Below are 15,533 nucleotides of genomic sequence, written 5' to 3'. Positions count from 1 at the left end.
ACCCGGGTCCTCCTTCTTGCCCGTTTTGAAGGTTGGAGGTATGATCATACAAACTTATGACATGCTGTCACTTGCAATGTTTTGATCTGTTTTAGATAGGAAACCAAGTAAACCTACAAAGTAACAGTTAGATAAAGCATTACATTTTTTGGCATGCAATTCTAGTGGAAACTTGTTTAGTGCTGTATCAAAGCTACATAAAGATTTATATGAAGTACTGCAATGCCTGAAGAAAGTTAAATGGGAAACTTAACTGGAACATGACCAAATTTTATTACAGGTTTTTCTGCTATTCCACACCTAATGATACCATCTACCACCCAAGCAACCTTAACTAGTATTCTGTTGTCTGGAGTACCTAATTATAGTCAAAACACTCCATCTCCACCGCCAGGCTTGACTCCTGTTGAAGTCCATGTTAACGGCATGCAATCAGAGAGTAAAAAAGGCTCACCTTCTTTAAATGGTCACGTAAAGGTAAGTGATACTGTCTGTGGAGAACCAGATCTGTTTGTAATAGACTTCTACTAAGAAAAGCTGAAGGAGAAAAATAGCTGTATTAGTAGATTCTTAAAGCTGCTAAGTTTAGAAATAGAACAGTGGTGTTTTCAAAAAGTGGAACATTCCAATGAATTTCTTGTTTTCCTGAGCAGATAGAAAAGCTAAATTCTTTCAATACTTCCTTAAGCATAACAATCACTTCAGTGATTTTTGACAATCATTTCAGACCTCAAATATCAAGTACGCTGCACTGTCTGCCACATCACTAGGAGAAAATGTGTTGAGCACAAACCACAGTGATCCAGTAAGACAAACAAGTACTCATGGTGCCTCAGACCAAGTAGCTGCCAAAACAAGTAGTACAGAAGGTAAGATTTTGACATTTTATTCTTTTGACTGGTAGTATTTGTGCAGTCTATGTACAGCTCATGAAACAAAAATGTAAATATATTGCCTGTACTTTGGTTTTGCAGCCATGTTGAAGGAAAATATTGCCAGATCTCCCAGATTTGTTGCCAAAGAAAGTAAATAGAAGCTGTAGTATCTGAGCTCTACTATTGACACCTTAAGTCAACATAAATGTGCTTGTAACATTTTATTTATTCCCTAAGAGCAGAGGGAAATAACCTTGAAAATTTTAGTATGTTTTACAGCAGTTTAACTTAATTGCTTAAAATAATCTCTGCTGGTTTAAATGATGTTGTGTTTTTGCTTTTTAATGAAAGGAAAGAATTAATGCCTTTGAGAAGGTTACTGCAGAAAATTGTATGTATATCAAACCTAGATGACACTGGCCAACGGAATTTATTTGCATGTTTTGTAACAGCATTTCAGTTATGCTACCTTTTAGAAGCTAAAGGAACTAATGAACTGTTCCTGTCGTTCTTGGAGGGAGGGAAAGCCAGTTCTACTTCAGACTTGAGCAAATATGTGTAAAGGCCTTGTTTCCCTTGCAAATACTGATCAACAAGGAGATGCCCTTTTATTAAGGTTGTGGTCATTTGGAATGCTGATTTGAATGCAGTGTACCTTGCCCAATTAAGGTGATAAATACTTGCAAAGACACATTTAAAGACAGTTGAACATTAAGCGGTCAGCTTTTATTCCAGCAAAAGTTATCTGAGCACCTGGCAAGGTTTATTAAAACTAGATATAAAATCAGATTTGCTTGAAATACTTAGTAATTCCTGATTGTCAGTATTCAGATTTAATATTAACTAATGTTACTGAAAAAAAATTTGAAAAAGAAAATACTTAGTGTGTCTACTATGTGAATACTAACACCTTTTCTTTGTGCATTTGAACTTACATTTCTGGCTTCTTAACTTGGACCAAGTTGTTTTTCCTGAAAACTACAGTAATTATGTGAGGCGGAAGAGCAGGTTTTGTTCTGTAGCTGTTATTCCTTCAGTAAGTTCACTAGAACTTATGTTTTCTGTTTAACTATTCTGTTTTTGGTCTTGTAGGTTGCAATGATGCTTTTGTAGAAGTGGGCATGCCAAGAAGTCCATCCCATTCTGCAAATACCAGTGATCTGAAGCAAATGATGAGCTCTTCCAAACAGGCCTGTGCTAAGAGACAAACGGTTGAATTACTGCAAGGCACCAAAAACTCTCACTTACAGTAAGTTAAACATACAAATACAGATTAATGGAACTTCCACCATGCAAAAATACTTAGCGTTTTTGTAGGTAGAAGGGGTGGTTCAGTCATAAGATACTCAAGGAAATGATTTAAATTGGGCTCATTTTTTTAAATCACATTGGGAATTAATATACTCTCCCAGTTTGATAATTGCAAAATTTGAATGCCTTTTGTACATGTAAGTATTTTCCTTTGGTTTGAAAAAAAAAAAAAATAAATGCCTTTCCTCTTCCACATGAGAGGTAATTTTTTTCAGATAAACACTTTCATTACCTGTTTCTAAAGGATACATTTTTGTACTTTCCTTTTTTTTTTTTTTATTGATTGCTTTGAGAACAGTTTCTAACTGACAGCCTTTTTCCTTCTTTGCATACCTGAGGCTGTTTTCTTCTTAGAAAAATGGTATTCAGGGCATAACAGCATGTTCTCATACACTTGTCTCAATGATTTTTTTGTTGTTGTTGTTGTTTTTTAATGAGCCAGCAGTGGGAAGGGCTCTTTTGAGTCATAATGTGTCTTGGCATCACAGGTTTTGTGCTTAACGCAATATTTTGTCTGATCTGCTTTAGGTAGTGTTTTTGCTGTTCCTCTTGGGAACTGTTTGTCGTCACTCTTTTGAGATGTATATTTTTTCTTACCTCATTTATTTATACTCTCAAAACAGATTTACAATATAATATGTATTTCATTAATTCTACTCTCATAGTTCAGAAATCCAAGGATTCCTGCTAACCAGACTCAGTTGTTAGTAGGTCACTCAGTTGTTAGTATGTCATGTTCTTTTTGTTGAGGATATAGTGCTTACAGTTTCCTGAAGACATTTTTCTGGGGTAGTCTACAGCATCTAGAAACATGATCACTTTGCTTTGAAGTAAGAGTTTATACTCTTCTAGAGTAAACATAAAATGTGGCTGACTTAAAAATAAGAGATTACAGTAAGATGTGCTTTGGCATGTAGGACTGCAATTATTTAAGTTTTAAAAGCAAGTAGGACCCATGTTAATTTCCTTAGTCCCCATTATGCATCTCTCTTTATACTACTACTATTGATCTGTTGAACTACTGAACTGCTGGCCTGAGCAAGAGTAAATGGTAGGCAATCACACTGTGTAGGGATTGCCTGTGATAATTCCAGATACCAGACAATTCAAATCTGAATCTCTAAACTGTTTCATACTTGGTAATATAGGAAGCAGCAATACATGCTTTGTTTCACTGACAGAAGAAACAGGTAAAGAAAAGCTGAGACTTTGGAAACATTGCTAAAAACATTTGTGTACTGTCATTTCTTGGATTTACTGACACACTTCTCAGGGTAAAGCTCAAGTTTCAAAATTGCATTAAATGTTCACTGCTTGAGGGGAAAAAAACCTGGAGTTAATACTGACTTTGCTCCCGCAGTACCACAGAGAGGCTGCTCTCAGATGCAGAGTTAAGTGCTTCTGAAAGTCCCATGGCTGATAAAAAGGCTCCTGGAAGCGAACGTGCAGCAGAGCGAGCAGCAGCTGCACAGCAGAACTCTGAAAGAGCACGTCTGGCTCCACAGGCGTCATATGTAAATATGCAGGTACGTTTCCCTGAATAAATCATAGAATCATAGTGGTTGGAAAAGACCTTTAAGATCATCGAGTCCAACCGTTAACCTATCGCTACCAATCCCATCTCTAAACCATGTCCATAAGCACCTCATCTACCCGTCTTTTAAATATCACCAGAAATGGTGACTCTACCACTTCCATGGGCAGCCTGTTCCAATGTTTGACTACCTTTTCTGTGAAGAAATTGTTCCTAATATCCAATCTAAACCTCCCCTGGTGCAACTTGTAGCCATTTTCTCTCGTTATGTTACCCTTTACCTGGGAGAAGAGACCAACACCTACCTCTCTACAACCTCCTTTCAGGTAGCTGTAGAGAGTGAGAAGATCTCCCCTCAGCCTCCTTTTCTCCAGACTAAACAACCCCAGTTCCCTCAGCCACTCCTCATAAGACTTGTTCTCCGAGCCCTTCACCAGCTTTGTTGCCCTTCTTTGGACACGCTTCAAAGCCTCGTTGTCCCTCTTGTATTGGGGGGTCCAGAACTGAACACAGTACTCAAAGTGCAGCTTCACCAGTGCTGAGTACAAGTGGACGATCACTTCCCTAATCCTACTGGCCACGCTATGCCTGATACAGGCCAGGATGCTGTTGGCCTTCTTGGCCACCTGAGCACACTGCTGGCTCATGTTCAGCCAGTTGTTTACCAACACACCCAGATCCTTTTCTGCTGGGCAGCTCTCCAGCCACTCTTCCCCAAGCCTGTAGTTTTGCATGGGGTTGTTGTGACCCAGGTGCAGGACCCGGCACTTGGCCTTATTGAACTTTATACCATTGGCCTCAGCCCATCGATCCAGCCTGTGATCCCAAATCTAGCGCAAAACTTGATAATTGCAAAGTGAAATTACCACAGAATGCAAAAGTGACTGTTGACTAGTAGACTGACTTGCCATTACTGTTTCAATAAAAGCATTTCCCAGCAAAGTTGTTAGGTCTTCCAACTGAAGAGTAGGTTATCAACTAAAAGTCTTGAAGACAAAAAAGCCCTTAGGGTTCTGTTGAATAAGAAAAAGTTAAGTACAGAATAAATTGGAGGCTGTATTAGTCTCTGCAAGCATCATTTGTGTGTAAAAAATCTTAGCCTCATTGCTTTGAGAAGAGAGAATTATATCTACAAAAGACACTTCTCATAAGCAGTGACAACTTTTTTTTTTTTTTTTTTTTTTTCCCCTATAGCTTCAGGTTGACATACAGGGGAATTTACTGGAGTAACTACACCGGTTTTGCTTTACAAATATAGATCTGTACCTATACTCCATTTTTTCTTGTGCTGTTTTTATTTGGTTAACGGCAGCCTACTCCTATACTATAAACTACTTACATGTTATTGCAAATCTCCCGAAGGAGAGAAACCCCTTTAATTGTTTGTCAAGCAGTAGTACCTGTTTTCAGTATAGATCTAGCAGCGTGTCAGCATAACTAGACTGTTCCACTACTAGTGGTTAGTGGAAAACTATGGCTAGTGTTTTGCAGCCCTTTTCCTCAGTTATTCTTCTAGTTATTTGAAGTAGTGAATTTAATGCTTCAGGCTGAATACTCCATTTTTGTAGTTTTCTGTGTGTTTAGACTTGCTAATCTATAATTCAAAGAACTGTAACTTATTTAACCAAGGGGTATTTAAACTTCAAATCCTCCACTGTCATAGGCAGTGCAAATGCAAAGGGTTTCTTAATTCTCTGAAAACTTAAGAGAATTTAACTTCTTTTCCTTTCAGAAGATGAGTGCATGGCCAACTAAAGTTGAAAGATTATTACAAGTAACTGTGGTACCTAGTTTGGCTAACTTGTATATTCACTTTTTGTACTGTTGAGGAATGTTTTAAATGCTAAGACGAGATGAATAAGGAAGAGAAACTATGTTGAAAAATGTCTTATTAGAAAAAAAAAAAAAAGAAAAATTCTGCCTAAACAGTTTGTAAGTACTGCTGCAGCCTCACTCAGATGGATATCAGATAGTTATTTAAAATCTTTGTTATCTGTGTTTGAGTTAACACTTTAAGTAGCTAAGACTTTAAGTGGACTGCTGTCAAATTACTACGTAGTACTTTAGCTTTCTCCTACATGTATTCACTGGCCACTTCCAAAACCTTTGTTTTTACAAAGAGCTGAGTACTGGAATGACATTTAGTTAGAATGGCAATTAAGCTGTCTTCTACATGTTTATTTTTTAGGCATTTGACTATGAACAGAAAAAGCTACTAGCAACCAAAGGTATGTGGATAAACAGTATCTTCTGACAAGTTTGTTAGTACACAGCTGAAAGAATTTTATGAAGTTTCAGCTTTGTAATTTGATTTCTGATGAAATCTAAAGCTGATAGTGAAACAGTTGTATATTAGTTTTCATATTCCAAAAATTTCTTTATACCAACCTCATATAAATTACAGTATGAACAACTTACAGATGGGATGCTCTCTCTGTGAGGATATCCATAGGCAAATGAACCATGTTGTTTTTAGAGGCCTCATAGCTGTAACACTCAAATTTATTTGGATGCAAATTAAACTTTAAGATGTTTGTCATATTGGCAAAGTTGCTCCTTATTTCAGAGATAAATTAAGTTAAAAAATTGATGTTTAAAAAAAAACCAAATGCCCCCACTCCAAAAGAAAACCAGAAACCCCTCTTTTTGAAACATTTTTGATGCCTTTGTCATCTTTGCAGCCCTGTGGGGTTTAACTATCTTCTAACAGAGTAAATTCCCTTAAGGAAGGGTAGAATTCAAGCAGTGTAGCAAGTGGAGGTGTTTAGAACTTACCATTTGGTGGGTTGAAGTCTGTTAGCATACACAACTTCAGAATTCTCATCTCAGTACCTTTACTAAGGTTGAGATTTATTAATTTGTCTTTGTATTTTTTTCAGCTATGTTAAAGAAGCCAGTTGTTACAGAAGTGAGAACTCCAACAAATACATGGAGTGGTTTGGGATTCTCTAAATCTATGCCTGCAGAAACTATCAAGGAACTAAGAAGAGCGAATCATGTATCGTACAAGCCATCTATGACAACTACATACGAGGTATAAAAAAACCCCCTAATCTGTAATGGAAATTTATTTCTAGTGAATGATACAGTTGCTTCTCTTAAGAAATGTCTGTAACTTTTGTAAAAAACAAGAAGTCTTGCAGATAAGATTTTTTGCTTTCCTTATAATATTCTAAGTATTTTTTTAATGTTGAAAAATGTTTCTTACATAAATATTAAAGCATATGGAATACATTCAGCTCAAGACACGAAGTTATATCCATTTTATAAATATTACTCTAGCTTTATAGAAGTCTGCTCCTGAAAATATGTTTGTTCAAAGAAACTTAAAACAACTTGTAGGGCCAAATGTCTCAATCACTGTAGACAAGTGGTAGAAATTTTGTAACCTAATTAAAACAATATGTATATAACAGATAAGCTATATAATGTGAATCACTGCATGGTGGAGCAGAATGTTGGAACAAGAAATGGCTGCAGCTCATCCTATTCTGTTGACAATAGCTTTCTCTATTAGCACTATTCACTGGGCCCAGAAATTTTCCAGTGAGAAGGCAGCCATAGCGTCCAGCAAGTACCTTCAAAGTCCCACCATGGGTATCTTGCAGAGAATTTGTGTTCCTTTCTTTTCAAAGGTGTTCTACAATTGCTTTTTAGCGTGTTTCCTTGCTGTAATCTTCTCCAACTTCCACAGAGACACCTTTTTCTTTATTTCTGTCCTACTTATATTAAATGTAAATAGTATGTTTCTTCAGAGCTGGGACTTCATACAGCTTTTCTCTAGGATGTACCTATCTTGTAGTGCAAAAGAAATACTCAGCCATGAGTGTTCCCCCCTTGACATATGAACTTTTTGTGTCATTCAACTACACATAATAGGTTTAGATACATGTAATGAGTTTGCAGTAGTAACTAGTGGGAAAGAAAAAGCTATAACTAAAATCTGTGAAATTTAGGGGGTTTTTTACATACTTTACTGATTGAGCTGGAGTGGACTTTTTCCCCCAGACCATGATGCACTGCTAAAAGTCTCTAAGCAGGCATGTCATCCAAACCAAGAACACTGTATCTTAGTCACTTGGAGTCTGCCTGTGTGTAAACCACGGGCTTAACTCTCTCCAGTGAAATAATAGCACATTAGGACTCCTTTTTCCATTGTTTGGTATGACTTATTCTGGAAATATCTGGGAAAGCTAACAAACTTCCATTCCTTGTATTTTGCTTCTGTTCAGCAGTCCTCAACATCATTGGTTAGAGGCAGTACCACCACACTTCCTCTGTACACATGCACGTTTGCTGAGAGTCACATGCTGAAATCTTTGAACAGAGGTAGTAGTGGTGTTATAGCCTAATGTCTGGGAAGTTAATTTGTCAAATAAGCTCACCAAACATATTTTATCTTCACTGTGATATTTTACTGTGCATTCAGTTTTCCAGAAACATTGGATGGCGTATTTTTTACTTCACAACTCTTAGGCATCACTATGATCTAACATAATGCAAAGGCCTTGTCTCTTCTGCTTTTCTGTTAGAGTTGAAGTCAATTCCTTCATTTCTTAATTTGTTAAGTCATATTAACCATAGCTCACACCTTTGAGATTTTGCCAATGACAAGGAGCTTTTGCCTTTTTTTTTTTTCTTCAGTGATGTCAGTTTTGCTGAATAGTAGCAAAGATTGCTACCTCCTAAGTTACTCTGTTCAATTGGACTTTGTTAAATTCTTTGTTTGGTCCCATAATTTCTAGTTCACGTAAGCGTGTGGTATCAATAATGACTATCTCTTTTTGGATACATCACCACTCAATACTGTAGTTAACTGCTGCTTTCAGGGAATACTGTTGCCTTATTTTGGAACATTCTAACCCACAGTGATGAGAGTTGATAATTAGTACTTTAGAGGAACGTGAAAAACTATTTAAAAAAAATGAAATCTGCAAATTCACAAGTCATTGCAGAATTATTGTTGTTGTATTGTATACCATATTGTTGTAAAGTATTGTGTACTTGATGCACTTATCTTAGGTAGATGTTCTGCTATGTTCTCATCCTCGTGAAAGGATATAGTCGATAGACTACTTTGTTTAGAATTTGTGTGGGGATTTGAGACCATGACATGTTTTGGAAACAAACTTGGCAATACTAAGAAATTTATTCTGAAGCATGGTCTTTAAATAACTTCTGCTTAAAATCTGTAAACTGCACATGTTTCAAGCACACCTGCTGGTTTTGTGTCCAGTTTGCAATTATTTGACTCTTGATCAACTGCCAAAAGAATGTTTGCAAGCATTAAAAACTGGGGTTTTTTTTAACTGAGCTGCTTCCGAGAAAACATCTGAGTCACAATGAAACTTCTGTTTTCTGCCCAAACTTTCTTTTTGTTTTGCTTTGCAGGGTTCATCGATGTCTCTCTCACGATCCAACAGTCGGGAGCACCTGGGTAGTGGCAGTGAATCTGATAACTGGAGAGACCGTAATGGGCTTGGACCCGCAGCTCATAATGAGTTTGTCTCCTCAATTGACAGCACCAAACGGAAACAAAATAAATCAGGTTAATAATTTCTTAAGATCTGATGTAAAAAAAAAAATAAATCATTGATATCAATAAAAGTTTATTTTAATATAAATGTTTTCTAACATCACTAGGGGTTTAAATTACCAACACCTGTAACGTAAACTTATTTTACAATTTGAAAAGTAAATGCATATGCAGGATTGTGTAATGTGATGTATGAATAATGGTCTAAAAGGAAAACTTTTAAGAATTTTTTTTTTTAAAATGCAAGAAAACACCAGGTCTTTATTGGGCTATTTGCTCACTGATGGAGGAGTCATAATATATGCTTATTTTGAATTTTAAAGCATGATTATCTTTATGGTGGTAAAATACACTGTCCATATGTTTGGTATGGCCTAGCACATGATTTTAAACTCTGGTTTCTGTGGATACAGACTGTAAATTTTGTAATTACTTTTTAAACAATTTTTCAAACTTACAAATTAAAGTTTTACTTCAGTTGAACTCTTTGAAACTTAATTTTGGTTTGTTTTTTTTTTTTAAATAATTTAATATGTTACTTTCTTAAAGAGTGAAAAATGGAGGTAGAGAATACTGGTCCATACTAGCTAACTGCATTATAGGCAAATAACTACTATGGCTGTTTTTACTTTATTTTGTTGCATTTTTCTTATAAAAGTGAATAAAACCTAAATCCTAGATTAACTCCAAAGTACACAGGTAGTAAAAATTTGCTATCCTAAGAAAGGATAACTTCAATTAGAGAAAATATCCATGGCTGGTATACTTGTAATTGTTTATTATTTTAAAAAGCGTATTAGTTAAGCTGTGAATGTCTGCATACCATTTTCTAAGCAGTCACGGAAAAGAGATGAAAATTTTATCTTTCAAATCAAGCCATTGATGTTTCCAGGTAAATTGGACAAAAATGGAGACTCTAGGTTAATCAAAATAAATATGAATTAAAAATGTATTTACATATGCATTAGAAGAAAATTAGAAACATGAATACATTGGTGGTGGGGGAAGCTCTGCTCTACAGCAGCTGTAGCTTACCCAGCAAACAAAATGTATGGAGGAGGAACGAAAGAAATAGTTATGAGTCGGTTGGACAAATATATTCACCTTAATGTATAGGCGCTAGAGTACTAAAATGTAAGTCTTCATTGACACAATTGTATAGTAGTGTTGTTCTTCTTTGTTTTTAAGATAATGCTTCCCGACTGCATCAGTAAGAAGTAATTCTTAATATTCAGTTTTCAATACATGACCATGCCTCATCTGCCCTGAGTGCAGGATCATGAATTTTTGTTTGGATATTTTTAGACTCTGTAAATCTGATCCCAAATGCTTCTAACTAGTCTGTGTCCAGAAAATGAGAAACGTAGCATAGCCAGATGTGCAAAATGGTGGTTTTCACATCCTATCGGCATTCTGTAACAGAGGCCATAGCTTAAGTCTCTGGGGCAATCTTAATTTTGCTCACCTGGGAAAATATCCTTTACCTCCTTCAAGCCTTTTACGCATTCGCTGTTATTCTTTCCTGTGTCTGTAATAAGGGACGAAGCGCTCACAATGGCCCCATTTGCACGAGTGTTGGATGCACTCCCTGGGAGCTATCCATTTCTTATGCAGCATGAGGAGAAATAGTTCTGAACTATGTGATTATATACTATCAGTATGTACACACAGAGGAAAGGGATTGCATGGCTAAATCAGTTTTCTTGGGTTTTTAAGAACCTCACCCTGAAAACTTCTTTCCAAAGATACAGCTTTTTAGGAATGTAATTTAAAACTGTATAGAAAGTGTATTTCTATTTCTATTCTTTTATAAAACTGTTGCAGGTTTTCTTGTCTGTATTGTACTAAAATAATAACCAAATCATGTGGCTACTAGATAATTCCTTTATCAGGAATTGTTCAGCATGGTTTTCTCCCTATCCAGACCAAAAGGGCTAGTTGCGTTTGTGTGCAGTGGTGTTTTCCAAAGTATTCACTGGAAAAAAGAGGAGAGGGCTTAAGAGGAAGAAAAGCAACAGGATCTTGCAGCTCTTTCCCCTGTATGAGTTCCGAACTTGGATCCATGTGACAGTTCACATAATATGATTTTATTCTTTACTATAGGGGAAAAAAAAAACCACTGGAACTTAATTAACAAAAACTTTGCTTTGTGCTGTTCATTCTCTCAGACTGCTGAGAAGCTTTTTTTGCTGAATAATAAAGATTTAAATATTTTGTTAATTTAATGATCTAATCAAATACAGCATTGATATGACAGAAAATTGTGCACTTCTGTGATGTGACTTAAAAAGTGCATTTCTTCCCTTTCAGCTGAACACTATCTCAGTAGCAGTAATTACATGGACTGCATTTCCTCACTGACGGGAAGCAACGGCTGTAACCTGAACAGTCTGTTTAAAGGATCTGATCTGCCTGAGCTGTTCAGCAAACTTGGTCTGGGCAAATACACAGATGTATTCCAACAGCAAGAGGTTAGTATTTCTTTGAAAGACACCTTTGTGTTTGTAGCATGTTTTCCAGCAGTAGTTGTTCTGTCACTTGACCAAAACCACTAAGTCGCTTTGTGACAGGATTCTTGCAAGCTATTTTTTCACAGCTGTATCATATGTCTTTCAGTTTCCAGATGGCCAGCTTGGACATGAGTACTGTTTTGTTCTGCACCTTTAATTTATACTTAAAGAATTAAACTAGTGTTTGGTTTTTTGGGGTTTGTTTTTTTTTCATTCAGTGAAGTTTAAACCTTGGCTCCTTCTTGTAAACTAGGATGCTAACTAAAATTTAATAGCTTTTGGTGAACTTCATGTATAGATTATGGAAATCCAGACTGGATTCAGTAGTAACATCTTGTCTCTGCTGATGCTGGGGTCACATACTTCAATTGCTTGCCTCTTCCCTTGTGTGCCAGTTGACTGACTTTGATCCACTCCCAACAGGGAGATATGGTCAGTCATCTCTCTGAGCTTTCCACCTCCCCACCAACTAATTTCAGTTTAGTCTGAGTGTTAGTGTTTCATATCCATAGAATATTATATAGGTAGATTATATATTATATATTATCTTGGTTATCTGCAGATAGCTTATGCTGGTGACAGATTTAACTATGTCACAAAAATACAGTGAGCGGAGCTGCAAGGCTTACTGGCTTACACAGAGCCCCTGAGCTTGTCCGGAAAGCACTGTAGTTGTATGTGGGAAGTTGTACGTGTCACACTGCTGGAACTGGGTGTACTATGGAGCAAAACAGGTGTCTGAGTGGGTTGTGTCAGTACCTCACGTGGTATAGGGGAAAGACCACTGCTGGATTTGGTATCTTCCCATATTTTGGACCCATATGTCCACTTCGCATCTTTATCAGCAGAGAGATCTGCACCAGTTGCTGGTCTCAGATTGCACTTGCATGTTTTCTCCTATTAGACTACACAAAGTGGGTTTTTGCAGTTTGCTGTGTCATTGAGTTCTGTGCATGTGTTCACGAAGCACAAACTCCAAGAGGACCCTCCATTTGTGTTGCATGAGTTGCTCTGGTGTGCCACCATTGAGCTTCAGATTTGCTTCCACAAGAGGAAGACTGCACCCCCCAGGGGCACGCTGAAGTGCATACTACACTATTCCAAGGGTCGACATGAGGCAAACGTGTACCTGCTAGTGTGCACTGAGTCACTCGTGTATATGTGTTCACAGAATCGTCCTGAGTCCGCTGAAGTGTGTTGCAGCTGTCTCAGCTCTGGGGCAGCTGGATCTGGTGCATTTCCTGCCAGAATTTCTTGTGTCTCTCTAATCATGCTGCTTAAGTGCTTTATTCCTGTGCAGTACTGCACAAAAGTGCTTTGGAACTGGCTGCACCTGAGCTAATGAACTCTTTTTGGATTGCAAAGCACTGGGAGGTGTGGGATAGACACCAGCATGGGGTTTGCATGCAACAAGTCTGAAAGTGGTAAAGTCAATCCTCAATCTCAGCAAATAAATCTAGCTGTGCCTGTATTAATTCTGTTTACACTTCCTCAGGTTTATCTCCTCTGTAATCCTCTGTATGTTCCATAGTATCCATATTATTGAGTCATTAATCCTTTCCTATAATCTTAGCTACTCTCCTAAAAAGGAGAGATGTCTGTGTTGGTTTCTAACACTACAACTGGCTTTTGACAGGTGGGTTTTTATTTCGATTTTTCTTACCTCAAGAGTTGATAATTAGGTGTGAGATGAGCCAAGTAGTTTGGCCAGAGTGAAAACTAAACAGTTTTCTGCTGTTTCTGTGAATTGTATTGGGAGCAAAAAAACCCACAAACATACATGGTTGCACACACTTTGGAATGCTATGAAATACTCAGTGCTTTAACTCAAATGCATCGCCAGTAGTTGGGCAATCATCCTCTGCTAACCTCCTATAGTCGCAGAATCACAGAATGTTAGGGACTGGAAGGGACCTCAAAAGACCATCTGGTCCAACCCCCCTGCCAGAGCAGGATCACCTACAGTAGGTCACACAGGAAGGCGTCCAGGCAGGATTTGAATGTCTCCAGAAAAGGAGACTCCACAACCTCTCTGGGCAGCCTGTTCCAGTGGCCTGTCACTCTCACAGTGAAAAAGTTTTTCCTTATGTTTGCATGGAACCTCCTGTGCTCCAGCTTGCACCTGCTGCCCCTTGTCCTACCGGTGGACATCACTGAGAAGAGCCTGGCTCCATCCTCCTGACATTCGCCCTTAACATATTTATAAACATTAATGAGGTCTCCCCTCAGTCTCCTCTTCTCCAAGCTAAAGAGACCCAGCTCCCTCGGCCTTTCCTCATAAGGGAGATGCTCCACTCCCTTAATCATCTTAGTGGCTCAAAGTCTGAAGCACCTACCATATCTACAGGCATATATCGCTGGCTATTCCCAAGTACCTTGTAGCAATTGTGGTAAATATTCAAAATCTCAAGAGTTGCAAATAAATAAGATTAATTGATTTTCTGTGTTTTTCTAAAACTTCTTGCTTTTTAGTTTATCTGTCAGAAATGCAGAGTAGCAAATTGAGCAATGGAATGACAGATCCATTGGAAAGCAATGATTGCTGTTTATGTGCAAAGAATAGGTTGGCAGAGTAACTGTAAAATGCAGTATGAAGCTATTCTGAACCACATTTATGGCTTAATACTTCTGGGGAGAGACATTTTTGCATAATTTTCCTATTTCTTTTTACTCTAGATTGATCTGCAGACATTCCTTACTCTTACTGACCAAGATTTGAAAGAGTTAGGAATTACCACTTTTGGTGCCAGGAGAAAAATGCTGCTTGCAATCTCAGGTAAATAACAAGTTATCACTTGTTGATTTGAAGTATTGTTTGTGTTCTTCTTCACTTGAGTTGTGTGTTTATAGTTGACACAGGATCTTGGAAAGACTGAAAGTAAGACTCTAGTCCACATAGGTCATACTTGCCTCTCATCAAAAGGCACTTAAAACCAGGCTTTATAGAGCTTTCACATTGCTGAGTAAGATTTCAGTTGCATAGTCTTGTGTCCCCTTGTAAAGCTGGAGCTTGGTAGAAAATGTGTTTTACAGCAGATTGTGAACTTTGGTTTATACCCCAAAACTGTGGGTCCTAGAAGCTCTGAGAGTACAAGCTCTGCAGAGTCTGAATGGCACTACACACTGGTCAGAACTGGCATTTTCAGGCTTTTGGTTCTCTGTCCTGCACTTCATTGATTAGCAGAGCAATCATGCTACTGGGAAAAACTGCCTGGTTTGGGGGAGGCTTTGGTTTTGGTTTGCATTGGGTTTTTGGTTGTTGGTTTTGGTTTGGGTTTTTTTGTTCAGCTGGGTTTTGTTTGGTCTTTTTTCAAGGCCAGTTGCTTCTGCAAAATGTATAGGCTTGAAAATAAACATGTAACTCTTATTTGGAATTTTTCCAACCCACTTTAATTAAAAGGTTATCTTGTACCCTACATGCAGAAAGATGAAGGCCAAATATAATTTGTTACAATGTGTTGCAGTATGTAATGCCTAACTAGATGTTTTCTAATTGTAATAAAAAGTGTGAGATTTCATATTACATTGTCTAGGCAATGAATCTCTATCGGAGGAAGAGTTTTTCTTCAGATGCTTCATTGTAACATTAGATAATTTTTCTCCTGATTGCATCTCTTCTACTGATGCCACTAGTGAATGCTTTAAAAAATTTAAAATGGTGGCATAAAGAGGGTAAAAATGCAATGTACTTAGTTCAGTAGCAGTCATGAAAATCTGTCATTTTACAGTGATTTGTATCTATCATGGAGTTTGTTTACAAGAATACA

At 37.4% G+C, this 15,533-nt stretch overlaps 1 protein-coding gene across 1 annotated transcript in view; it reads left to right on the top strand.

The window, feature by feature from the left end:
* Nucleotides 1-280: 280 nt before the first annotated feature.
* BICC1 (BicC family RNA binding protein 1) overlaps nt 281-15,533 on the top strand; it is a gene marked incomplete at its 5' end in the record, with an annotated part of 15,989 nt that continues 736 nt past the window's right edge. Inside the window, 9 exons of the mRNA XM_010175866.1 lie at nt 281-477; nt 728-869; nt 1,968-2,124; nt 3,547-3,712; nt 5,909-5,948; nt 6,600-6,754; nt 9,112-9,268; nt 11,567-11,727; nt 14,443-14,542. Coding sequence (XP_010174168.1) covers nt 281-477; nt 728-869; nt 1,968-2,124; nt 3,547-3,712; nt 5,909-5,948; nt 6,600-6,754; nt 9,112-9,268; nt 11,567-11,727; nt 14,443-14,542 — 1,275 coding nt within the window. The remainder of the gene's footprint in view (nt 478-727; nt 870-1,967; nt 2,125-3,546; nt 3,713-5,908; nt 5,949-6,599; nt 6,755-9,111; nt 9,269-11,566; nt 11,728-14,442; nt 14,543-15,533) is intronic.

This window comes from Antrostomus carolinensis, unplaced genomic scaffold (genome assembly GCF_000700745.2).
Source record: "Antrostomus carolinensis isolate BGI_N321 unplaced genomic scaffold, ASM70074v2 scaffold19619, whole genome shotgun sequence".
In the NCBI taxonomy this organism is placed as follows: domain Eukaryota; kingdom Metazoa; phylum Chordata; class Aves; order Caprimulgiformes; family Caprimulgidae; genus Antrostomus; species Antrostomus carolinensis.
The sequence above is the reverse complement of the archived record's forward strand: the minus strand, read 5'-3'. Positions and strand labels throughout refer to the sequence as shown.